We start from the raw sequence: 26,918 nt of genomic DNA, 5'->3' as shown, positions 1-26,918 counted from the left end.
AACAGGAGAAATGAGCTGGTGCAAGCGGCCTCCGGACAAGAGACCCGGCACTTATCTTTTTACATATTAACCACTGGATAATAGGTCTGATGTGACATTATTGGGTCCTGCTTCGTTCCGCTGCCAAGTTTTAGTTCATATATCATATCTTCTGGAAATTTGTAAATAATACATTGTTTAAAAAATGTTCAAAGCCACTCAGCAAAAAAGAAGCTAATTGCTTCATATCAGTTCCTCTGTAAGTCAGGGCCAATGCACCACTTCTGACATTTGGAAAGGACCAAAGACCTGAAAGGGTCTACCTCACCAGTCATGTTTATCAATGAATGAATGAATGAATCAATCAATCAATTAATCATCATTAGTGTTGAGTAGCACTGTCACCCCTAGGGGTATCTGAATGCTGTGGGTGTGACATTTCAGTAGTAGAGCCAGGTCTTGAGTTTCTTCCTGAAGGGGCCCAGGGAGGGTGCTGTTCGAAGATGGAGGGGTAGGTTGTTCCAATTCTTGGCTACAATGCAGGAGAAGGAGCAGTCCCTGCTGGGGCTGCAAAGGATGCATGGAGTGTGCACGGGCTAGTGAGGAAAAGCACAAGTGTCTTGGACGTAGGTTTAAGTTCATTAGTTGGTTGATGTACGCCTGTCCTTGATCGTGCAGAGCTTTGTATGCTTGAGGATTTTGAACTGGCATCTCTTCTGGATGGGGAGTGAGTGGAGGTTTCTGAGGTCCATTATGGTTATGTTCTTTCCAAAAATCATTACTCCTCTCATGTTGGATTTTAGTTTAAGGTAGTTGTCTCTCATCCAGTTGTCTATGCAGTGCATTATGTAGCAGAAAGTGATTCTGGTCATGGAGAGGTCTTCAGTGAGTGAGAGGATGAGTTGATTGTCTTCTGTGTGGGAAATTGTGTTGAGGCTGTGGATTATGAAAATGTCTATGAGGGGGTCATGTAGGTGACTAACAAGATAGGGCAGAGGGATGTCCTTGTGGCACGCCACATAAGTTGTCCTTGGGTTCAGGTGTGAAGAGAGGCAGCCAGATGCTCTGTGAGCATCCTGTGAGGAAAGAAGCCATCCATGTGAGGGTATTGTACTGAATGCCGATGTTGTAGACTCTGTTGATGAGGGTGTGGTAGGACACAGTGTTGAAAGCAGCAGAGAGGTCGATGAGTATCAGGGCCACAGTCTCTCTGTGGTCGAAGAGGGTTCTGATGTCATCTGTGGCAGCATTCAGGGTGGCCTCAGTGCTGTGAATTGAAAATGTGTTGTCTGTAATGAAAGTGTGCCACCACACCAAACATACTCGATTCTACGCCACTCCTCTCTACTCTGCATCACTCCACACTATTGCACTCTACTCTGCACCACTTCTCAACACTGCACTCTGCACCACTCCACCTAATGCCATTGCACTATACGCCACTGCACTCTACACCTCTCTACTCTATACCAAAGCACTCTTCAACACTTTACACCACTGCACTCTACACCACTCCAGTCTAGGACACATCAATCTACTCTACACAACTCCACTCTACACCACTGCAGTCTACACCACACTGCAACACTGAATCTATAACAATACTCTCTGCACCCATGCACTTTACTCTGTAGCAATCAATTCTATTCTCCTGCACTCTACACCAATCCACTGTACGCCATTCTAATCTACTCTACACCACTGCTCTCAATGCAACTGCACTCTACCCTATACCAGTCCACCATACACCACTTCACTCTACTCTGAAATAATCTACTCTACTCCACTGCATTTTATGCCACTCTACTCCACTCTCCGGCATTCCATTCTATGCCACCACACTCTATGCCACTGTAGTCTTAACCACTGCACTCTACACCAAAGCACTCTACACACTGCACTCTGCATGCTATGCCACTGCCCTCCATTGTACAGCACTGTACTCCGATACTCTACTCTGCAGCTCTGTACTCTCCGCCACTGAACCCTAATGCCACTATACTCTGCAGTACTCCACACTACTCCACTACGCCACCGCACACTTTGCCACTGCACTTTACACAACTATACTCTACTCCTCACCACTTTATGCTACTCTACTCTACACCACTCTATGACACTGCACTCTATGGGCCCGATTCACAGAACTAACTTAAGACAAAATCCTAAACTTACTACTTTTGGTATTCACAGAAGTTAGGATTTTGTCTTAAGTTTATCTTAAGACAGACTTAAGTTAGAATTTTGTCTTAAGTCTGTTTTAAGTCTGTCTTAAGACAAACTTAAGACAAAATCCTAACTTCTGTGAATACCAAAAGTAGTAAGTTTAGGATTTTGTCTTAAGTTAGTTCTGTGAATCGGGCCCTATGTCACTTGACTCTACTTTGCGCTCTATGCCACTGCACTCTATGCCACTCGACTCTACTCTCCCCCACTGCCCTCTGCATCACTCAACTCTATGTCACTCCACTCTTCACCACTCTATGCCACTCTACTGTATGCCACTGCACTCTACGCCACTGTATTGTATGGCACTCTACTGTACTCTGCACTACTGCACTTTGTAACACTGCAATCTACTACGAACCAATCTACTCCACTGCAATCTATGACACTGCATTGTTCGTCACTTAATTCAATGCCCCTGCACTCAATGGCACTATACTCTGCAACACTCTATGCAAATGCAATCTACACCAGTCCACTGAAATCTATGCCACTCCAGTGTGTGCCACTCTACGTGAATCCACTCTATGGCACTCCAATACACGACAATCTCTGCCATTCCAGTCTACCACTCAACTCCACTGTTGGACCCAGCCCTTTTTGCAGGTTCACCCCGAGACTTTTAGCTTTTTCCTAGCCTGTTTCTGGAAACTGGTGGTGGTGATTTTAGGCCTCTGCGCACTTTTTCACTGTGGTACAGTGTAAAGTGCTTGAGCTCTCTGTGTATGTGTGGTGAGTGACCTGCCCTCCCATAAGAATGAATGGGGAATATGTATGCCCATGGTAGTTCCTGATGTGTGGTGAGTGTAGGGTCGAGTTTGTTATGTGCGACCTCGTGAGATTGAATGCTGCGTAATGATATATGCGGCATGACTGTGTCTAGTGTAGAAGTGCCACTTTTAGAAGTTGGCATATTTGTGTAATTTGTGTATTGCGTGTGATTGGCTGGTGAGCCTGGTCCAGGAGTGCCTCGGCCTGCTTGTGGATTGACTGTCTGGTTTGAGGGTGACAGGGGCTGGGGAGCCCCAGGAGGTTGTCAAAGTCAGCCCATGGATGAAAGGCTGCATCTGCTGCCAGGGAAGTGGGAGGAGATAGCACCTGGGAGTGAAGAGGGCTGTGCCTGCCTGCCACAATGCTGGCTTCACCTCCTGCTGGGCAACTCTCGCCTCTGCCCCTCACACTGAAAGGAGTTCCCTATAACCAGTTCTAGCTGGTTCTCACACTGCCTGCACCCTTTAGACAAAGGATTTTATAGTATAAAAAGGGGCTGTGTCCCCTTCCAAAATGTTCTTGTTTCTGACTTGAATCCTACCAGGGGCGTGCTGCTGCTTGGGCCCAGGGGAATCCCTGGGCCCTGCCCAGCCCCTGGACACCTGATGGACTTTCCTGGATGCTGGAGGACTCTTCTTTGCAGGGAGCTGTTTTGCTCCATCTTTATTCTTCCAGGACTGCTGGGACTTCTTTTTGCTGGCTGTTAATGATGCCAGGACCTTGAGCAGCCCCCCAGCGCTTTATTGTGGGCAGGAAGCGCTTTATTTTGTCTTTAGCGCTTGAGAGCGCTTTATTTTCCTTGCTGGGGAGCACTGTTTAACTCTTACTGCGCTGTTGCTGCCTATTGCCCGTATTTTAATTATTTTTATGGATGGGTGCCACCCCATTTATTTAATTGCCTAACGGGTGCTCACCCCATTTCTACTTTTATTTTGGATTTCAAGGGTGCCCACCCCTCGTTATGGCCTCCCTTAAATTCACCGCCGCCGGCCCAGAGATCGTGTGAGGGGGCGCTGTGCCCGCCTCCCTGCCCAGGGCCGCGCTGCCATTGGCGGCCCTGCGAGACAGGAAGCCAGGCAAGCAGTGGCGCGACGTGGGCAGGGCTTGGGCGCGACCCGGAAGTGCTCCGGTGGAAGGAAGGGGAAGTGCGGGCTGTTGCGGGGCTCCCGTGTGCTGAGGGGGCCCCGGGAAAAGGAGGAAGAGCATGTCGGCTGGTCGGGGCTCCCATGTGCTGGAGGGAGCCCCGGGAGAAGACGTGCAGCCTGTTGTCTGGCCTGGGGGGGCGGGAGGCGCAATGCCGGTGCCTGCCCCTCCTCGCTGCTCGTCGAATGCGGCCGCCTGAGGAGAAGAGGAGAGGTGTTGCGGGGCTCCCGTGTCCTGGAGGGAGCGCCGGCAGAGAAGTCCCGCGCCGCCTGCCCAAAGAAGAGCCGCCAAGGTCTGGTGAGTCGGGCTGGGCCTGGTGATGCGGGGGCAGGTCTGTTGCTGCTCCGCGAGGGAGCAGATGGATTATTGTGGTGCCGGTGAAGGCACTTTGTTAAGAGCGGCCCCGTGTGTCAGTGGGCCGCTCCAACGAGGAGGATGGTTGCTCAGGCCTTGAGGGGCCCACGCTTTGTTCTTTAGGGGAGGGTGGTGTTGGGGCACGTTGTCGGTGCCCTCCCCTCCCCATACCTGTGCGGCGCCCATCTTCAGAGCGGCCCCGATGGCAGCGGGCCGCTCCAGCCTATGAGGGCACTTTTGTAGAGAACCTGTGTGGCTCTTACTGGGGCACACTTTATTTAACCCGCCCATGTCCCTCACGACGCCCCACAGTATTTACGGGGCATTTCTTTTGATCACGAGTCCCCAGAGGGGGGACTCCAACGGTTGGGGGCATATGTTGTGACAGAGCCTGTTTGGCTCCAACGTGGACACAAGTGTTTTCAGAGCCTGTGTGGCTCCAGCAGTGGGTGCAGTTTGCGCCTAAGGGTCAGTGAGGACCCTGTCGCAGTTTGATTCTCAGCTGCCCAGCAATTAGTGGGCAGCTGCATCGTTTAGGTCTTGTGTGGTTCCCAGGTGCCCAGCAAGTAGTGGGCACCTGCTACGTTTAGGTTTTGCGCCAGTGGCGCACCCCTGACTGGCGCTGCTTGGCAGCGCGCCCTGACATTCTGGACACAGGGCTCTTTAGTCCCTTTATTAGATGGGGGCTAGTATGTGATTTTATTTAGGCGCAATGTGATTATCTATTTAATGGTAATTGCCTAATGTGAGTTTTGCGCAATGTGATGTGGTGCTAGGAAATGTAATGTATTTAATATGATTACGCACCTGATCTTACACCTCTGAATGTTTTTATGCATCATGTGTTTTTGCGCCATTGAGTTGTGTTCTGGCACCTGTGAATGTTTTTATGCATCATGTGTCTTCCTGGATTTTACACCTCTGAATGTGTTGGTTTATGCATCATGTGTTTTTCCTTCCCTGCACCTCTGAATGTGTTTTTGATGCATCATGTCCATTGTTATTACACCGCTGAATGTATGTTTTATGCATCATCTGTTTTTCCTTCCCTACACCTCTGAATGTTTTTATGCATCATGTGTTATGTGTTCTTGCTTATACCCCTAAATGTATTTTATTCTTAGGTGGTTGTTCTTTCTAATACAGGTGGTCCTAGTGAGGTCCTGGTTCCTTGTGTGACATTCTCCTAAGGTGTTTAGGGTTGCGTAGGTGGTACTTACCTGTTCCCAGTAGTTACTGGATGTGATTTATAACTGTTATCTTGTGCTATACTTATGCTAATTCTAAAAGTGTTGATTCTGACAGTGGCCCATGTGGCCCTGTCCTGTACATAATCCCTTGTGAATATTGCCCGTGCCAGTTGGCACAATGTACATGTGTGACTTCTATCTGATGTGTTTTTACAATACAGAAGTTATTTTTATATAACCTTCAGTGGAGTTCCTTTTTTGATGTGCCTAGGATGTTGTTGCTGTTGTGTGGTGGCGCAAAATGCTTTACACATTGCCTCCGAGTTTAGCCTTACTGCTCGTGCCAAGCTACAAGGGGGTGAGCAGGGGTTATCTTGGCCTGTGACTTCCTTGCCCTGACTAGAATGGCGGTTTCTGCCTGGCTTTGGCATCAGCCTTAGCCTACCAGAAATAGCCAGTTCTAACATCCAGTCTTCGTCAATCTACTCTAAAACACTTCACACCACTCTCCTCTACACCACTAACTTTTAGTCATGCTGAACAGCAGCCACGCTGGTGTTCAACATGGTTAAAAAACAGTAGCAATACCAAAAGCTTTGCACAGGCGTGACCTATCGGCTTTGCCAATGCTTGTTTGTTCACTGATTTCTGTTTAGGAATCACAGGTACAACAAAACATGTTATAGAAGGGCTGCAGTTGGGAATTAAATATTTTGAATGAAAAATGACTAAGTCAACTGCCCTTGGCACGTGAACCAGCGCACAACCCTTTGTATCTGTGCTCAGTTCTCCAATACTGGTACATATTCCCCAAGTGCTTCTGAATTGTTGGTGACTCCTTTGTGGAAGCCAATCCCTGTGTGCCATCTGTAGGATCTTGAGTGTAATAATGATGTTTGTATGTGAATAAGGGATGCAAAAAGTCTTCCGGTGTCCTTGCACAAAATCCCTACTTACTTGTGCTGAGTGCCCATTTGCTTGTGCACAGTTCATGTTCATAAACATTCCAAATGTGCTTTATGAAGCCTTACCTTCTTTGTGTAGAAGATGATAAAGTATTTAACAGTGTTGAGTAGTGGAAGCATGGGGCAGAAGAAGGTTCCAATCCAGCAAACAGTCTGCCCGTAGATGATGTCAAGTACATTCTGAGGTACCAGGAACTCCTGTTGGCCCCAAAACTGGATAGGCTTACAGGAGCAGTGCTGCACAAGCATCCTGTAGAAATAAAAGAAGTCAGATTTACCGGAGCAGTGAAGGACAAGTATTGTGTGAAGACACTACTGCTCAGAGTTACAGGAATAGTGCTGAATAAAAACATCTTGAGATACAGGAGCAATGCCTGAGCACCATTTGGTGGGAAAGGATTGAGCGCAAGTCAAGTCAAGTCAAGTCAGAGAATATATATAGCGCGCTACATACCCAGAGGGTCTCAAGGCGATTGAGGAGGGGTGGGGAATTACTTGTCAAATATCCACGTTTTTAGTTGCTTTCTGAATGCTAGGTGGTTCTGGGTAAGGCGAAGGTAAGTGGGAAGTGAGTTCCACGTTTTAGCTGCCAGGTATGAGAAGGATCTACCTCCCATGGTGGTTTTGTTGATGCGAGGTACAGTGGCAAGGGCTTGGTTGGATGATCGTAGCTGGCGGGAGGGGGTGTAGAAGGACAGTCGTGTGTTGAGGCATTCTGGTCCGATTTCGTAGAGTGCTTTGTGTGCGTGGGTTAGGAGCCGGAAAATGATCCTCTTATTGACGGGAAGCCAGTGGAGGTTTTTCAGGTGACCAGAGATATGTTCTTTACGCGGGACGTCTAATATGAGTCTGGCTGAGGCGTTTTGGATTCGTTGGAGTTTTTTCTGGAGTTTAGCGGTAGTACCGGCGTAGAGGGTGTTTCCATAGTCCAGTCGGCTCGTGACCAGAGCGTGGGTGACCGTTTTCCTAGTTTCGGTGGGGATTAAACGAAATGTTTTTTTTGAGCATGCGAAGAATGTTGAAGCAGGATGAAGAGACGGCGTTGACTTGTCTGTTCATCGAAAGTGAGGAATCCAGGATGACGCTCAGGTTCCGTGCGTGGTCTGTCGGGATGGGTGCTTTTCCAAGGGCTTCTGGCCACCAAGAGTCGTCCCATGCAGAGGGGGAGGTACCTAAGATGAGGACTTCTGTTTTATCTGAGTTCAGTTTCAGACGGCTGTGTTTCATCCAGTCGGCTACTTCTTTCATTCCTTCGTGTAGGTTAGTTTTGGCGGTGCTAGGGTCATTGGTGAGTGATAGGATCAGTTGAGTGTCATCCGCGTAGGAGATGATGTTGAGGTTGTGTTGGCGGGCGATGGCCGCGAGGGGGCTCATGTATACGTTGAAGAGGGTGGGGCTGAGTGTAGATCCTTGTGGTACGCCGCAGAAGACTTCAGTGGCCTCTGACTTGAATGGTGGAAGGCGGACTCTCTGGGTTCTTCCGGTGAGGAACGAGGTGATCCATTCCAGTGCTTTTCCTTGGATTCCGATGTTTCTGAGGCGCTGTAGAAGGGTGCTATGGCAGACTGTGTCGAAGGCTGCGGAGAGGTCGAGGAGGATGAGGGCGACTGTGTCTCCATTGTCCAGTAGAGTTCGAATGTCGTCTGTTGCTGCGATGAGGGCGGTCTCAGTGCTGTGTTTTGCTCGGAAGCCGGACTGTGAGGAGTCGAGGGATTTGTTGGCTTCGAGGAAGGCGGCGAGCTGGTTGTTGACAGCTTTCTCGATGACTTTGGCCGGGAATGGAAGGAGCGAGATGGGGCGGTAGTTTTTGAGTTCGGTGGGGTCCGCTGTGGGTTTTTTCAGAAGGGCGCTGAGTTCAGCGTGTTTCCAGCTTTCCGGGAAGGTGGCGGAGTTGAAGGAGCAGTTGATGACGTCTCGGAGGTGCGGTGCTATGATGGAGTCTGCTTTGTTGAAGATGTGGTGAGGGCATGGGTCTGTGGGGGATCCTGAGTGGATGGAGTTCATCAGGCGGATGTTGTCCTCAGTGGAGATTGGGTTCCAGTCATTAAGGATGTTCGAGGGGGGTGAAGGTCCAGCAGATGGTTGGGTGGGTTGGTCTCCGGGTTGGTTGTCGAAGCTGTTGTGGATGTCTGCAATTTTGTTGTGGAAGAATGAGGCTAGGGAGTCGCAGAGGGCTTGAGAGGGGGTGATGTCGTTAGAGTTGGCCGAGGGATTGGTAAATTCCTTGACGATGTTGAAAAGTTCCTTGCTGTTGTGGGCGTTGTTATCTAGTCGGTCCTTGAAGGTGGTTTTCTTGGCCTTTCGGATCAGTTGGTGGTGTATGCGGACGGCGTTTTTGAAGGCGTCCTTGGTGCTGGTGGTTGGGTCTTTTTTCCAGGCCTTCTCAAGGGAGCGGCAGAGTTTCTTGGATTTCTTAAGATCATTGTTGAACCAGGAGGCCTTCTTGCTGCCAAGTTTGCTTTGTCGTTTTTTCAGTGGTGCTAGGATGTCGGCGCTGTTGGATAACCATAGGGTGAGGTTGGTGGCGGCTTGGTCGGGGTTTGGGGAGTGGGCTGGGGGGTTTAGAAGAAGCGATGAGGAGATCTGGTCGATAGTGATTTTGTTCCAGTTTCTTTGCAGAGTTGGTTGGGGGTGGTTGTTGGGTTTGGGCTTGTTGTAGGTAAAGTGAACACAGCTGTGGTCAGTCCAGAGGAGAGCCGTAGTGTGGCTGAAGGAGACATGATTGCTGGAGGTGAAGATAGGGTCGAGTGTGTGACCTGCGATGTGGGTGGGGGAAGTGACCAGTTGTTTAAGTCCGAGGTTGGCGAGGTTGTCCAAAAGGGTGGTGGAGTTGTGGTCGTTGTTCTTTTCAAGGTGAAAATTGAGGTCTCCCAACATGCTCCACGGAGGTCCATACCTACCGAATAATTATGTAGATGAAATCAAGAGCACAGGACTCTGAAGTGGTACCAATAACTGAATTAAAACAAAGTCCTGTGGCCAATATTATCACACTTCTGTGCTCAAAGATAATACAGAATAAACAAATTCTGGAAAAGGTGCATTACAATGATGGAATTATAAAAGGGCTCAACTATGGTTGTATGTCACAATATCTTGATGGTAGGTCTATATACATAACTACAGTTTTTTTTTCTTAAGTCCGCATTTATGCAACGGCTTCTATGTACCTTAGAGAATAATATATGCAGTAGAGACAGTAAACATGTGCTTTCAACTCTCTACCTTGTTGTATGTCAATCACAATTTTTTTAACGTATAGAAATAATTTCAGTCGGAGACCCATTTAAATACATAAACATGTGCCCATTTTCAAACAATCCAGGTATGTTTATCTATGGCTCTCAGTTCTTTTAGTAAATGGCATTTGTCTTAGCCAAGTACAAGTGACTCTGGTGATGTTTATACGTCTAGTCCTTAGCTGTTCTTCCTCACCAGGGTTAGTTCTCCTGGACGAGGAGCACTGTCACAGGTATAGATCTGCCCATTTGATTGTTCTGAGTTCTAATGCATTCGCTTTCCATGCCTAGGCCATACCCACCAATTTCAAGAATCCAAAATCATACTAAAGGTCAAAGACACAGAAACAGATTAGAAGAAGTGGATTATGAAACAGAAATACAATAGTTACTACAGTTACTATAACAATTGCAGCAACTGATCACACCACCATTACTAGAACATGTACTTATCCCTATGCTCAGTCCCCTTTCTACATAGTATTCAGAAAAATTAAAAATAATCTTAATCGCATGGAGAGATGGCAGCATACATACAGAAAATTAGCCAAATAGGCTTCTGAATACGGCATGATCAAACTTTTTCCAGCAGGGTCATGGGTCATCGGTGGTGGCAATGAGGGCAGTCTCGGTGCTGTGGTTGCTGCGGAACCCTGACTGGGAAGGGTCCAGGATTCTGATTTTTTTGAGGTATTGGGTTAGCTGTTTGTTGACGGTTTTCTCGATGACCTTGGCAGGGAAGGGAGGAAGTTCTTGAGGTCTCTTGGGTCTGCCTTAGGTTTTTTGAGTAGGGCGTTGATCTCGGCGTGTTTCCATATCTCTGGGAAGGTCGCAGTCTCGAGGGAGGGATTGATGACGTTGCGCAGGTGGGGTGCGATGGAGCTGCTTGCTCTGTTGAAGACGTGGTGCGGGAATGGGTATGACGGAGAGCCGGAGTGGATTGTGTGCATGGTCTTGATGGTGTCATCGATGCTCGCGCTGGCCCAGGCTAGCAGGGGATCGTGGTCGAAGGTGTGCGGAGGGTCTGTTGTGTTGCTGTCTGTTGGGGCTGTCTGGGTGTTGAAGCTGTCGTGGATGTCTGCTATCTTGTGGTGGAAGAAGGTGGCGAGGGAGTCGCACAGGGCTTGCGACGGCAGGATGTCGTTAGTGTTGGAGCTGGGGTTGGAGAGTTCCTTCACAATGTTGAAGAGGTCCTTGCTATTGTGTGCGTTGTTGTCGAGGCGGTCTTTGAAGGAGGTCCTCTTGGCCGCCCTGATGAGGTGGTGGTGGTTGCGGATGGCGTCCTTGTGTGCTGCGTGGATGTCCAGATTTTGTTCACTGTGCCATTTCTTCTCTAGTTTCCGGCAGGCTTGCTTGGAGGCTAGGAGTTCTGGGGTGAACCAGCTGGCCCTCTTGCTGGTGTCTCTGTGGGGGGGTTTCTTCAGAGGGGCGGGGGTGTTGAGGAAGCAGTGAGGAAGTGAGGCAGCACCGTCTACAATGACAGCCATGAAAGAACAACCCAGCCAGGGTCTCGGGAGCCAGCAGGAGCAGGTAAATCACTCTCACAGAATGTCATTCTGTACAGGTTTGGGGAATCCATGCTTGTTTACCCAGCAGCCCACCCCTACCCTAGCCCTGCTGAATGTTAATGTTAATGTTATTGACATTTATAAAGTGCACTGCTACCCAAGGGTGTCCTGACGCTATGTAAGATGTCCCTCTAAAACCTGGTCACAGGGGGATAAAGTTGGGCATCAGGCATTGAACAACCAAGTTTTTAGACCCTTCCTAAACACAATAAGTTTTGTTATGCCTCTGTGAGAAAGTGGAAGGGAATTCCATGCTTTGGCAGCGCCCACAAAAAAGCTCCTGCCACCCCAATTGACTTTTTTTGTCAACGGTACACAGATGAATGAACACCAAGCGAACATGCATGCAGCCCACAAACTCCTGTTCGCCCTTTTGTGTGTCATGATAAAAGGTCACTGTCTCGCTTTTTTGAATGTATATAAAGGCTTGTTTTTTTTGTAAATATCTTTTTATTGCAGCAAAATCAGAAAGGCATACAGTAGATTTAATCCATTCCCCTTGGAGCTCAGTGAATGCGCCGCTCCCTCACCCTTGTATCACACAGCCATTTAGCTCACACCCCGGAGGTCGAGCGGCAAAGTCACGGGTACAAAGAAGCTGCGCTGGAGCGTTCTGAATATGGCTGTAGTCACCATGTGGGTGGGAAATGGCAGAGCTGCTTTTGGGTCCTATCACCCCCTCTCCCACGTCCCAAGTCCATTTTGAACCAAGAGTCACTGTACACCCTCCTTGCATAAGCCCCCCCCCGCCCCCGTAACACCCTCATCCCCGCCTACCCCGCTACCCTCGTCTAGGATCCCCCCTGACCATCCCCTACCCCTGCCCGGACCCCCCACCCCCCCAGGCATGCCAGAGTATCACCAACCGAGCTCTCTACCCCTCCACCAAGATCCGATCCGAAGCATGGCTCCAGGATTCATCAGCAAACATTCGTAGATCATCACATTGGAACGCAAAGGCAGTGAAGCAGCAAAGTGGGCCTAAGCCATCCCCCCGTCAGGCGGGTGCCCCGCCGGAGCCGGACCATGCACCGGGGAGTCCTCCTCTTCCACGTCCAGGAGCATGAGATCTAGGACCAGCCCCTCCCACGCCCTGGCTCTCTCCAGTGCCATGTCATTGTCTATCCTGAGCGCGGCCTGCAGGCGAAGCTCACCCTCACATCTGGCCCATTTTAGCAGCTCAGCCTTCCAGCGCTCTACTACGGGGCCCCGGGACGCCTTCCTTTGGGACGTAATGGCCTGCTTCGCCAGGAGGAGCCCCAAGTCCAGAAACTTGCTAGTGACTTTATTCTTTGACGTGTGTGGGAACCAGTGTAGTATGCAATGTGCCATGGTGAGTTGCAGATCTCTCTCTGTCACCTCCCTCAGAACCTCCACTACTTCCTCCCAAAAGGGCCCCAGCTCAGGACAGGACCAGAACATGTGTTGGAAGTCGGCGGGATCCGCCGGTCAACGCGGACAGGACGCCGGGTGTGCCGGGAAGTATTTATGTAATTTATCAGGGGCCAGGTATGCCCTATGTAGGACATAAAAGTGCACCAGCTGGAACCTTGCGTTGCGCGTGCCATTCCGGGCCCCCTCCAGTATGCCATTCCAGGCCTCCTCAGGGATCTCAGTCGCCAAATCGGCTTCCCATTTCGCCTTCAAGGCCAGCAGGGGAGCGGTGGACTCCGAGACCATGCGTCGAGACAGGCACGTGACAGCCTTGACCGTCCCCGCCATCATCACGACGTACTGACAGCCCAGGGACAATGGCGGCTCCGACATGCCCGCCCCCCAGTGTTTGCGGATCGCCGCCGTTAAAGCCGCATGGAGGAGGAAGTCTCCACCCGCCAGCTCAAAACGGTCCTGCAGGAGGTCGAAGGGCAACAGCGCCCCGTTTTCGTACAGATCACCCATGGATGACAGCCCCTGCTGATCCCAACCGTCCAGCCCGTGCCACGAGCCCCCATGCGGAAGCGCCCCGCAGAGTCTAAGTGGGATCTCAGGTGCGTACGGAACCGTAACACCGCATCTCCGGCGATATCTGTTCCAGCATTTCCGGGCCGTCGCAAACTCCTGAGTGAGGTGGAAATCCCCCATCGGAAGTCCCAGGACAATCCGGGACAACACCTGGACCGACCCGCCGGCTCTCCAGATCCGTCCGCCTCTCTCCTGGCCCGCGCCACCCACTGTGTCAGCCACTGCAGCTGCGCCGCTAAGTAGTAGAGCTCATAGTCCGGCACTGCTAGACCTCCGTCCGCCCTCGGGCGGAGAAGTGTGGCATGGGCCACCCTGCGCCTGCCCGCCCCCCACAGGAAGCCGATGACCATCGATCGCAGCCGTCGGAAGTAGCTCGCCGGGATCCAGATCGGGAGGGTCCCGAAGAAGTAAAGCAGCCGCGGCAGGGTTACCATCTTGAGTAGCGCCACCCGTCCCATGAGTGACAATGGGAGCGTGCTCCAAAAGTCGAAGTTCCCTTTAGTGTGCCTGATCGCCGTACCGATATTCCCCTCAAGGATATCGGCTCTGTCATGGAAGATCGAGGTGCCAAGGTATCGCAGGCTCCTCTCTTTCCAAATCACGCCCTCCGTAGCTTGCGGGCATGCTCTCCGTGGGCGGGCCGGGAATAGGTGGGACTTCGCCCAGTTCACTCGGAGGCCCGAGATTCCACTCAGCGATTGCAGGAGAGTCTTAGCTCCACGCAGGGAGTCCGCTGAGTCCACCAGGAACATCAGCAGATCATCTGCGTATAGTGCGATGTGGTGTACTTGGCCATAGACGTCCAGTCCCCGATACGCCCGGCCCAGCCGGGCCCGCGCCGCAAGGGGCTCGACGGCCAAGGCAAACAGCAAGGGGGAAAGAGGGTAACCCTGACGGGTGCCCCTGCCCACCCCGCACATCTCAGAGATGACCCTCCCTGTCCTGACCCTCGCCGTCGCGTTCGTATAGAGCAGTCTCGTCCAACCCACGAAGCCTTCGCCAAGGCCCATCGCCCGTAGAACATGGAAGAGATAAGGCCATTCCAGGCTGTCGAAGGCCTTCTCCATGTCGACAGCGAACACCACTGCCTCGTCGCCGTCATAGGTGTCGGCCTCTAGTATATGCAGGAGTCGCCGCACATTAAGCGCCGTATTGCGGGCCGGGATAAAACCCGATTGGTCCGCATGTACCAGCATGGGCATGTGGGGGAGCAGACGCGTCGCCAAGATCTTGCTCAGAATCTTGTAGTCCAGGTTGAGCATGGACAGTGGGCGGTACGCCGATCTGCCCCATGGCTGCTTACCCGGCTTCAGTAGGGGGACAATCAGCGCCTCTCTCGTGGTCGCAGGGAGACAGCCCAGCCGCTTCGACTCGTTGTACAGCCATGCCAGCCGGGCCGCTAGGAGATCCGCGTAGGTGAGATAGAATTCCGTAGGGAATCCATCGGTGCCCGGTGTCTTATTCCTCGCCATGTTCTTGATGGCGACCCGCACCTCTCTCTCCTCGATCTTGTCCCCGAGTCGTTTCGCGACCTCCTCTTCCAGTTCCGGCAGGTCAAGACCCTCCAGAAAGGCCCGGAACTCCTCCACCGAAGGGAGGACCCTGCTGCGGTAGAGCTCTGTGTAGTAGTCGTAAAACAACGCGTTAATCCCCTGTTGATCAAATCTCGCCGCCCCCGCATGGTCTCTGAGCTCAAGGATGACCGAGCTCCGGCGGGTCGGGTTGGCCAGCCAGGCCAGGAGGGCCCCAGATTTGTCGCGTTCCGAGTGCGCTCGCGTGAGGTAGGCCTTGTAATCAAAGCATCGGAGACGCTCCACCGACGCCGCCACCACCTCCCGCGCCCCCAGCAGGGCCTCGTGAGTGTCCAGCCGCTCAGGTCTCGCCTTCTCCAGCCTCCGTAGGGTCTCGTCCTCCTTCTCAATTTCTTCCAGTAGCGTTCTCCGCACTCCCGATGCCGTCGCAATGCACTGGCCCCGTAGTACCGTTTAAAGGCGTCCCATTCCGTCGCGGCCGAACCCGCCGTGCCCGCGTTCACCTGGAAATATGCCTCGATGCCCGAGGCAATCGTGGTACGGAATAGCTGATCGTCGAGTGCCTCAGGGCAGAGTTTCCAAGCCGGAATCCTCGGGCGGATCTGCGACCAGCGCAGCCGTACGAGTAGCGGGTTGTGGTCCGAGATCGAGCGCGTGAGATACTCACTGTGGCACACTTCCGCGTGCACGTCGTGCGAGCACAGGAAGGCGTCAATACGGACATGTAATTCGTGGAGAGCGGAGAAGAACGAGTAGTCCCTGTCCGACGGGTGGTTAGCCCTCCAGGAGTCGACCAGTCCCCACTGGCGTTGCCAGGCCGAGCGCGCGAGGGCAAGTCTACCAGCTGGTGCGTTCGGAAGGGGGGGGTGGGATCTATCCAGAGCAACGTCGGCCACGCTGTTAAAGTCTCCGCCTAGGAGCAAGGGCTCCACCAGGAACTGAGCTAGTTTTTTGGACAGTAGTGAGAGGAATGCAGGTTGGTCCACATTTGGGGCGTACAAGCAACCCAGGTTAGGGTCCCTCCCGTCTAGCTTGCCACGCACCATTATGTATCTCCCCTCTGGGTCAATTACATGTTGTGTGCACTGGTAGGGTACCCCCGCCCTTATCCAGATGGCCACCCCCCTAGCATAAGCAGAGTAACCAGTGTGAAAGACCTGCCCCCTCCAGCGCCGCTGCAGTGCCCTCCCTTCTTTATCCAGCAGATGAGTTTCCTGAAGGAAGGCGATGTGTATGCCCCGCCTGACCAGATAGGAGTGGATCTTATGACGCCTATGCATCGAGTGCATCCCCCTTACGTTCCATGTGAGACATTTGTAGCCTAAGTCGGATCCCATGGTAGAGTCCACCAAGCCCCATCCACTCTCTCGGCAACCCCCCCAGCACGCCTAGGCCCCACCCCCGTCCCCCCCCCAACTTGCATAACCAAACTACCCCAACTCCCACACCCCCGGACAGACAACCAACGTGGAAACCCCATCCAAACTCAAGTATCAAAAAGCGTATCACTACAAAATAGGGCTGGAGTGGCAGTGATGCCGGCTACAGACAGGCCCGAAGCCCCCCGCCCCCGCCCCACCTCCCCTAACAACAAGCAGGAGAGTACCCCCGACTCCCCCCATCCCCAAGGTTTCAGTGATAAGTCCCGGGGGGCATCCGCACCCCACTGCATAGCGTCCAGAAGTGGCCCCCCCCCCGCCTGCGTACCCCAGTACCTTACTCGTGTGGCCAATGTCTCATGAACCGTCTCAGCCAAGGATATCATCCGACGTCTGGGGAGTCACCACCGGCAGGTCCGTTTCCGACAGTTCGTGCCCACTGCTGGAGCCAGGGCTGGGAGTACTGGCCTTCGACTGCTCCGACGCGCTGCTGGAGGGACTGGCGTCCCCCTGGCTGATGGCCGCCACTGCTTGCACCGCCTTCACTCGCTCCTGCTGCCAGCCCGATGGGGAACCAGATCGTCGCGTCGGCGTTGCCTCCGTGGAGTGTCTCCCAGGAGGAGTCCGCGGCGTGGGGTCTGTGCCCGGCTCCCCCCTCGCGTCCATCCAGCTCCAAGCTTCCTGCGGCGTCAGGAAAAAGTGGGTGCGCTCTCCATCGACCACCCGCAGCCGCGCCGGGAACAGCATGGCGTAGGGCAGTTGCAGTGATCTCAATTTCCGCTTGACCGCCAGGAAGGAGGCCCGCTGCTTTTGCACATCTCTGGTGAAGTCCGGAAAGACCATGACCCTGCTGTTGTCGACCCTCAGGTCCGGGATGTCCCTCACCCTCCGCAGTATATGGTCTCTGTCCCTGAAGTGCAGGAGCCGCAGTACAATCGGGCGCGGAGGCGCCCCCGGCTTGGGGGGACGTGCAGGGACCCTGTGTGCGCGTTCAATGGCAAAGAACGGCGAGAGTCCCTCCGGGGCCACCTCAGATCGTAGCCAGCCCTCCAGGTAGGTGACCGCGTCTCGCCCCTCCGCGTTTTCAGGGACCCCCACGAGGCGGAGGTTATTGCGCCGAGAGCGCCCTTCACTGTCCTCAGCTCGGAGCTCTAGCACCCATACCTTCTGCGCCATTTCCGCCAGTGTCGTTTTTAGCTCCGCCACGTCCCCTGGCAAACTTTTCAGGGTAACCTCGGAGGTCGCCACCCGCTCCTTCAGCTTCCTGTGGTCGTCCTTCAGCAGGGTCAGGTCCGATCCAATGGTGTCTATGCGCTTCTCAAGAGCCTCCCGCGACGCCACAATCGCCTTCATTATGTCCCCCAGGGAGGGATCCCGCGGGCGGGACGAGCTCCCGGCCCCCTCCCCCGGCGGGACGTCGTCGACGAGGCGCCCCGGGTCGTCCAGCCTCAGGGCCTCGAAGCCTTTCTTCCTGCTGCCACGTACCATCCTGGCGGGCAGCGATCGTCAAGTGCCCCTGCGGTGGTCGCCGATTCTCCCGCTCTCCGCCCTTGGTCCGCCTCAGGTCTGCCGTTCCCTCCGATCTCTGGGCCCGCGCCTCGTGGGGTCCAGTTCGTGTAGCCGTCCAAGGGCCAGGTCTCTCTTCACCAGGGTCGTGGGGCACCAGTGCCCCGGGTCCGGGCGCGTAGGAGGCTCAGGCAGGGTGTGCACCTATGAGCACCAGTCTTGATGTGGCCCGCTGTACTCGGGCGCCCCCGGCCAGGTAGGCGCCTCTTCCCGCCCGGAGATTTAGTGCCTCGGGGGTGGGGAACCAGCACCGCATCCCCTGCACCCCTCGTCGTCCTCTTTGCACGTGCTTCTCCAACCACCAGTGGCGCAGGCTCCCTGGTAATTCCACCGCCAGGAGGGCGAGACAGGTGCTCCCCGCAGACCCAGCTCTCCACGCGGTCCACGCAGCTCCGTGGACGGTCACCGAGGCCACTGAGGCCAGGTAGGCGCCTCTTCCCGCCTGCAGCGTCAATGCTTCGTGGGGGAGGGCAGCCAGCCCCTCGTTCCCTGCTCTCCCCGGCGTCCTCTGCACTCGTGCGCTCCCCAACCACCTGTGGTGCGGGCTCCCCGGCAATGCCACCACTAGGAGGGCGGGTCGGGTGTCGCACGCAGATTCAGCGCTCCACGCGGGTCCAGCGCGATCACCCGGGTCTCCTTCGGTGCCATTTTAGGGTCAGGCAGGGCAGTCGTCTCCTGTCCTCCAGATCCGCCTGCGAGGGTGCCAGCCAGTTCCCCTCACCTCAGCCCGCTCTCCTGGGGTCCCCGCCGGCCAGCGATCAGCCGCCACAGTGTTAGGGGGCTCCTCTTCGCCTCACAGGCTCCACCGCCAGGCGCGTCAGAGCGGGACAGCAGCCGCCATTTTGAGCGCTCCTTTCTCCGGGCGCCACGCTCGGCTCTGAAAGTCCAGCGGGGGTAGTTACAGGGGCCCCCAGTCTTCCAGGATCACCCTGCGTGCCCCCGATGCCCTCCTGGGCACTTTTGAGGGGTCGGGATGTGGGTCGGGGCACAGGATATGTGGTGGTGCGAGGCGGGCACGGAGGAGCTCCGGAGTCCCGCTTCCACCTACATCGGCGCCTTAGCCACGCCCCCATGTATATAAAGGCTTGTGTTAACATTTTTGAATGGGAGAAATTTACTTGACCGACAAACTACTGTCACGTTCATTAATACATTTCCATCTTCTTTCTAATAAAAGCTGTTTATCTGTTTTGAGTGTCCGACTGATCAAGTAGGTGACTGATTAATGTATTTGCATCACCTCTATTGTGTGGTGCCATCTCTGCAGAAACGGACTGCTGAAAAAACGGACATCTTTACCCAATGAATGACCTTACAGAATCTGAGAGTTAACAGAATCCAAGGACATCTTCTCCCAATAGGGAAACCGTGGACTTGGTTGTGCAAAATAAGAATTTTACATTTTGGATGCGCTTGCAGACTTTTGATGGTTTATTTGGGAGTTTGCTGTAGTTGTTAGCTGTTAGTTGTGGGAATGAGATTTCTGTCATGTTGTGTGAACTGATTTCATACGTTTGCCTCCTTCTGGTATTGTATTTCTTACTATACGAAAATGCTTTATTCGATTTTGTTTTTTAAAATCATAAAAGCGTACAAAAGAAGACAGTCTTTAAAAATAAATATGTATATTCAAGAACAACGTAACTTCAAATAAAAAAGACATATCTCCAACCTCCAAGTTCAGTGGTGTGACATGTTATTCAAGGGGTTTATCCCTATCAGGAGTAAAGATACACGGAATTGTCCCTTAAGGTGAGTAGACTCAAGAGTTGCGACAGTTGTACAATGGATCAAATCTGTTGGAAACAGAGAAACTAATACCACTGGGTACCTGGACTCCCCCACCCAGCGGGTGGTGGTAGGCTATTGTTGGTCCTAACCGGGGGATATTTGGCATACAGGGATAAAAGTCAAGTAGATCCCAAGTGTGTATTGGGCCATCCCCTTCTTGGGGCGGACAAGATCTTAAGTATGGAGCGATGTTCCGGTTCCTGAATCTAACCAGTACCAAGTCCCCAGAAATGTTTTTTGGTAGTGACCCCAGCCAGCCCACCCTTCTCACACTCAAGATTCCGCCATCTTTGTCCGGTGGTAGGGGCCTATTTCTTCCCATCCAGAATATGACTTTGTTCAATAGGTCCTGCTGACTTTCAGCTTTTCCCATCGCAAGTGCTGGTACTCCTGAGAGGACGGACACATATGGCGCGGCTTCTGGCGGGAGGTGTATGTGTGGTAGTTTGCGTACTGTTTTAACCTCTAAGGGCCTTGATAGAGCAGATTTGAAGGGAGCTTTGGAAGTGGTTGAATCTGGGATTTTAGGGGATTGTAAAGTGGCTTGAACGCTTTTGTGGTTGGGAGTTGGCTTAGCTCTTGGGAAAGTAGTAGATGGCTGGGGTCTGTTCGATGTTACTGAATTATTGATGGGTTTCAGGATAGCCGTGATTTTATTCTCTAGACCCGAGAGCCTTTCCCCTATGGCGTTGATTTTTTCTGCTAGTGGGGAAATGATGGTTTTAACAAGTTGTTCAATCTGAGTCAGTAGAGGAATCTGGGAATAAGATATCGGTTCATCCAGTTTGGCATCAGTCTCCATGGTGATAGGGAGATTATTAACAGACAGTGCAGGGCTTACAGATGGTTTATGGAATTTGGATTGATTCCCTTCGGCATTGTCCTCATCATGCTTTCTTTTGACGGGTAATTGCCATGAGAGTACTGAGGCTTGTGTGTTGTCTTTGTTCAATAAAAAGGGGGATTCCTGTGTACTGCCTTTAGTACTTGGAGTACAGGTGCCTTTGGCGAGAGAGGGTGATTCCACACTGACATACTTTGTATTGCATAGACTGTTTAGTTCATCCCACAGGGACAGGATATGCACTCTTGGGGAAATTAGTGGAGGAGATAACGTCCTAGATGGAGAGTAAAAAGGACAACTTTTGTCTATCACATGAACAGTAGGCAGTGAGATTGTGCTAATCGTTTGGTCCTTTTGCACCACTTGACCTGGGCACCCCTGCGCAGCTGGGCTTGTTTCCCCCTTACAGGACATGATCAGAGTAGAGATAATAGTATTACAGGAATAGTCAATTAAATGTGTGTACACTCTACCTCCTTTAGCAGAAGTGACAAGGGGGGAGGCCTGTCCTGTCCCCTTCGGTCCACAGAGGGCCACAGAGGGCCCGCCCTTTGCCCGGGCTTCGCGCCGGCGCTCCCGCGACGCGGGTCTGATGAGGGACTTTAAAGCGCCTCCAGGCGCGGAAGTTTGCTCTTGCGGTTTCCTGCCGCAAAGCACGCCGGGGGTTGTAGTCTCCCTCGCTCGGCGGCCGCAGCACGGTGACAGAGGCTGTGGCGGCGGGGGGAGACAGCTGGCTGGGTCCCACAGACGAAATAAAGTTAGTTGGCTGGGTCCTGCAGGTGAGTTAAGCAAGCCACCCCCAGGGTTGTCAGGTCCGGTTTTGGCAAGGACGCCCGCTCCCCGAGACTGATGAGGGACTTTAAAGCGCCTCCAGGCGCGAAAGTTTGCTCTCGCGGCCTCCTGCCGCAAAGCACGCGGGGGGTTGTAGTCTCCCCCGCTCGGCGGCCACAGCACGGTGACAGAGGCTGCGGCGGCGGGGGGAGACAGCTGGCTGGGTCCCACAGACGAAATAAAGTTAGTTGGCTGGGACCCGCAGGTGAGTTAAGCAAGCCACCCCCAGGGTTGTCAGGTCCGGTTTTGGCAAGGACGCCCGCTCCCCGAGACTGATGAGGGAATTTAAAGCACCTCCAGGCGCGGAAGTTTGCTCTCGCGGCTTCCTGCCGCAAAGCACGCCGGGGGTTGTAGTCTCCCCCGCTCGGCGGTCGCAGCACGGTGACAGAGGCCGCGGCGGCGGGGGGAGACAGCTGGCTGGGTCCCACAGACGAAATAAAGTTAGTTGGCTGGGTCCCGCAGGTGAGTTAAGCAAGCCACCCCCAGGGTTGTCAGGTCCGGTTTTGGCAAGGACGGTATTGTATTTCAATTGGCGCTGTGCTACGTTGGTTTAAGAATAGCGCTTTAATATTAACTCGATTTTTCACTGTGGTTGGAAAGCGCAGCTCTTTAGGAAACGCCATTTTTACATCAATTAGTATAGTTGTTCTAAATAGAGACTGTCAGCCGTTAGGTTACTAGATAATTATGGCACTCCAGAGAGGTGCAGAGCGGAACCGTCAGAGATGGTACTCTCTGCACGCTGTATAAAGTCTTTTAATTCTTGCTGGAGGTGGGAAGTTGAACCAGGCAGGGAGCAGGATGAATATATTGAGCTCCATGGACGACTCTGTTTTCTTGTGCCTTCGCTGTGCATCTCATTTCCAAACACGATTTATCGTAGCATTTACTATATCTAAATTGAATGGCTATGTTTTTACAAATACTTGCTGAGTTCTCTTTATTTTTGCATCATCAGTGGCTCATTTCTCCAGCAAAGTGGTTAGGGGAATAGTGACCCAAAATGCATTTATTTAAACTTTTATTTTAAGGCAATATTTACAAGTAGCACAGTACAAAAACTGTGCTTAATCGCGTAATGTAGCAGCTAAATCAACAACATCCTCAGATGCTTTGATAAAGCAACTTTACATGCTAAAACGCATATAACCAATTCACAAAAGTGAACGTTTGAAGGAAAATATTAGGCAATGATAGAGGTGATGATTTTGGGGTCCCACCTAAACTAGGGGGGACCCCCCTAGTTTAGCAGGTGCCTTGAACACAAAGAGCATAAACAAAAAGCACATCTTGTTGAACTTCGGTGGTGGTCCCATCCTCTTAGGACCACCCCAAGCACAGTTATTGGCAAGAAAACAATCCCAACCAAAGGCCCCGCAAAGCATTATGGGACAGGATTAGCAGTGGGCAGTGAATATTATAGCATCCAATATCAAAATAATTCTACAAAAAGCTGCAGTTCAACTAGTCGTTACTAGATGTCCCTCACGAGTCAAATGCAAAAGCCTTGAAATTATTCTTATTCTTACATCAAGCTGCAGTTCCACTAGTCGTTACTAGATTTCCCTTTTGCATTTGACTCATGAGGGAAATCTAGTAATGACTAGTGGAACTGCAGCTTGATGTAAGAATAATTTCAATGCTTTTGCTCCTCTTAGGACCACCACAGAAGTTCAACAAGATGTGCTTTTTGTTTATGCTCTTTGTGTTCAAGGCACCTGCTTGGTACTCCCCCTAGGTTAGGTGGGACCCCAAAATCATCACCTCTATCATTGCAAAATAGAAAATATAGAATTACAAGACTTTATACAGCTTTGCAAGGCCTTTGGTTGGGATTGTTTTTTTGCCAATAACTGTGCTTGGGGTGGTCCTAAGAGGATGGGACCACCGCCGAATCGTTCAACAAGATGTGCTTTTTGTTTTCAAGGCATCTGCTTGGTTCCCTCCCTAGGTTAGGGAGGATCCCAAAATCATCACCTCTCTCACTGCTTGCTAATTTTTCAGTTTCACTTTTGTGAAAGTACTATATGCTCTTTCACATACAAAGATAGAGATACATATTTTATCATAGCTGGCACTGTGCAAGATGCCATTTGCAATTGTTGCACAGTGCAGACAAGTACACAGTGCCATCAGCTACGCAGTACGCAGTTTGTGACTTAAAATGTAGTTCAAAGTATACTACTTTCAGCTACGTGTAGTGCTACTATGCAAACTACGCCCAGGATTCATGAAAATCTCTTTGGGCTGTGATGTAATATTGCATCAGGACTTTTAAAACTGGCAGTAACCTGGTATGATAAAGTGGAAATAGTTGTTAGACCTGTTGAAGGATGATTTGATGTGCCAAAGGTGAACTTTTAGCTATGGTTATACAACTTGCAGATTGAACTGTTGCCACTGGAATATAGCTAAAATACACACTACTGTTCCCCACTCTACTGTATGCTATTGCTCTCTACCACACTCCACTATACACAACTGCAATCTTTGCCATTGCACTCTATACAACTCCAGGATAGGCCACGCTCTGTACTTCGCACCCTCCACTCTATGCTACTCTGCTTTGCAAAACTGCACTCTATGCCAATCCACTATAATCGTTACCATTTCACTCTAAATCACTTCACTCTACTCTACGTCACTTCACTCTACTCTACGCCACTCCACTCTATACTGCACCACTCTAAGCCACTGTTTTACAATCTGTGCCATTCCACTGTACTCCATTGCATTATGTGCAGCGGCAATCTGTACCACTATACACAACTTTACTCTACACCACTGCACTTTACATCACATAATTACTATACACATAATTCCATTGCACACCATGCCACTTATTTACACTCCACAAATCCACACCACACAATTACACAACTAACAATTTAAATTAAACACACATATTTCTACTCAAACCACATACCTCCATTCCATAACACAAGGATAAAAGACACTGCCATTTACAGCGCCAATAGCTCTAACTCAAAAAAATGCAAGACCTATTGCATTTCTAATGCTTGTTTTGTTAGGCACAGGGAGATTAAGTGATTTGCACAGAATCACAGGATTGTGAGCACCATTGTCCAGACTTGAACCCAGTTCCCCAGATTGTAGATCAACTGCCCTAACCGTTAGGCCACATGAGCAGTTCTTCTCCTTTGGATGTCACTCACCGAGCAGAACATTTTAAAAACACCAGGCCCGGCTGACTCGCCATCACCGTTAAGTAAATCCTCTTAAAACAGAGATGATAGTCACTGCCCCTCTAAACAGCAGTCCTACCTAATCTCTGACTTTTTGCCGATTTTCATTTTAAAAGTGTTTACCAACTGTCTGTGTGTAACTTTGGCTTACTATACAGACTGCTGGCCATGAAATCAGCGTTCATTGGCTAGACGCATATATAGAGATCCAAAGATCATTGGTCATATACATAGATCCACTGCCAGGAGGCCATTACAGGAACACCCAGTGCCAAGTGCTCTACATGTAGAGAGATGGGCAAAACCCAGTACACATAAATGTATGCCAGAGTATCTGGTGTACAAATTCAAGAATTAGGCAAACATTTCATTTACTTGCGAGGGAATTCTACGATGATCATGACAGCCATCACTGTAAGGAAGTCGAACACCAGCAGTTTATACATCTCTTGACCCAAACGAGTCTCCCAGCACTAAGGAGAGAAGAAAATAAAAGTATCAGATGTTGAAGTTGTGTGCATTATTAATATTTGTGTATTATCAAGAATGAGCCTCCACACCATCTTTTTAAAAATGAATATCTCACCCTGCACATTTACTGTATATTATTTCTGCTGCATGTATTAGCGCAAGTCATGTTTGCTTACTTCTAAATTATATTGTTCTTAACCCCTCCCCTGCTGGTGACGGAACCACTCCGTCATCAGCCGCGGTCACGCTGTGCTGATGACGGAGCGGTTCCGTCATGGCCCGCTGGGCACGCCTGCGCGGCGTGGATTCCGCACCTGCGCTGAGCGTTCCATTGAGCGGGCGGGGCAGTGACGGAACAGCTCCGTCATGAGCACAGCGCGACCGCGGCTGGTTACAGAGCGGTTCCGTCACCAGCATGGGCGCGTCGCGTGCCCCCCCCACCCTCTTAGTGCTGCGGCGGAATAGCCGCTGCAGCGAAGGGGCTAAAGAAGACTTTCTGGCATGGATTCAGTCATGCTTCAACCTCCAAGGTTTCTTCCGCCTGCTTGCTGTATTGCATTCATTCAGAGTAGTTCGCTGTAATTTGTAGCTAGGTTATTCTGCCATCTCTGAATATATTTATATTCATGTAGTGGGATAGTGCTTAAGTGGTAAGGCAATATGATGCTTATTTCTTCTATGTTCAGATTTACATAAATTCTACTCTTTTACCCAGAAGACTTTCCAATTTCTATCTGATTTTACTGCTCATTTGGGACTTGGAATATTTTTCATTTTGACTATTATTATGTATTACTCTATTACTGAGAACCTTTATGATAATGACTGTAAGAATCTGCACTGCATAATTCCTGTACTGTACTGCTGAATGTTTGGAATAAATTATTCTATATTTCTATTTCATTCCTAAAACACTCTTATTGAGTCTATTTTGATTTAAATGACTGCATTATTTATATGCTGTTTTGCACCTTATCTTTTGATATACTGCCTCATGAACTTGAGGTTTAACACAATCCCCGATCCACCCACCTGTAGATGTGTTGTTGAGGTGTCTTCTGAGGTGTAAGATTTTAGGGGTCTCTGATGTAACCGAAGTTAAACAGCCAAGAATACCATTGAAATTGTTGAGGTTATTTATTATAAGTAACAGAGTAAAACTGGTGTTCCCATCAAAAGCTAAGAAGCAACTGACAGACTAGAAACACGTGAGCACCAAGTTGCATCATGACATCAGTAAAGTTAGAATGTTCCATTTAAAGTGAAATGCACACTACAACAAAATAAGAGAATACAACAGTCTCCTGCACCCACACAGATATACGCACAGCAGGTCCACATAGCAATCAAAATTCAACATTTGTCAAATGTAAGATCAGCCGTCATTGATATCATCAACCTCTGAGCACGTACCTCCATCGCAATGTGTCCCCAAATTTACCACAAATCATGTCTGTGTTAGCCTGCTTACACCCCAGTCAGGGTTTATGTTTTTGCTTCGGGGTATGTAACTTAATAGAGCACATGTACACCGCTTTAAGCCCTGTCTCCCATTCCCATTGGCTGAAACATTCAGCCTGGGGGCTTAGGAGGGGTTAGCCATACATATCAGAGCTCACTTCCTTTATTTTTCTCAGTGAGAACATTAAGTTGCCCTTGTTCATATTTCACTTCTGCCACACACAGCAAGGGGCCATTTTTGTGCTCAATTCTGCAATCAGCAGGGGCCTGGCCACCAGGGTGCTCGGTATGCACCACTGCTCTGTTCCCCAATGCACGGTGCTAGCATGGAAGCTCATGGCTGCACCAGCAGCACAGCCCTGCAAATACCCGATGTGTGGTCTGAACTGACCCTGTGTGTGGTGCATCCCCTGATAAATGTGATCAAGCAAACCACTGAC

At 51.0% G+C, this 26,918-nt stretch overlaps 1 protein-coding gene across 2 annotated transcripts in view; it reads right to left on the bottom strand.

Annotated features, from left to right (window-relative positions):
- The window catches only part of LOC147701659 (transmembrane channel-like protein 7), a 475,400-nt gene that overhangs the window by 113,484 nt on the left and 334,998 nt on the right, over window positions 1–26,918 (bottom strand). For both annotated transcript variants that reach the window (XM_086930288.1, XM_086930289.1), the window contains exons 11-12: window positions 24,922–25,019; window positions 6,695–6,878 (exon numbers count right to left, since the gene is read on the bottom strand). In XM_086930288.1, coding sequence (XP_086786414.1) covers window positions 6,695–6,878; window positions 24,922–25,019 — 282 coding nt within the window. The remainder of the gene's footprint in view (window positions 1–6,694; window positions 6,879–24,921; window positions 25,020–26,918) is intronic.

Source organism: Lissotriton vulgaris, chromosome 7 (assembly GCF_964263255.1).
Source record: "Lissotriton vulgaris chromosome 7, aLisVul1.2, whole genome shotgun sequence".
Classification (NCBI taxonomy): domain Eukaryota; kingdom Metazoa; phylum Chordata; class Amphibia; order Caudata; family Salamandridae; genus Lissotriton; species Lissotriton vulgaris.
Note: the sequence above shows the minus strand (reverse complement) of the source record. Positions and strands in the feature narration are given on the sequence as shown.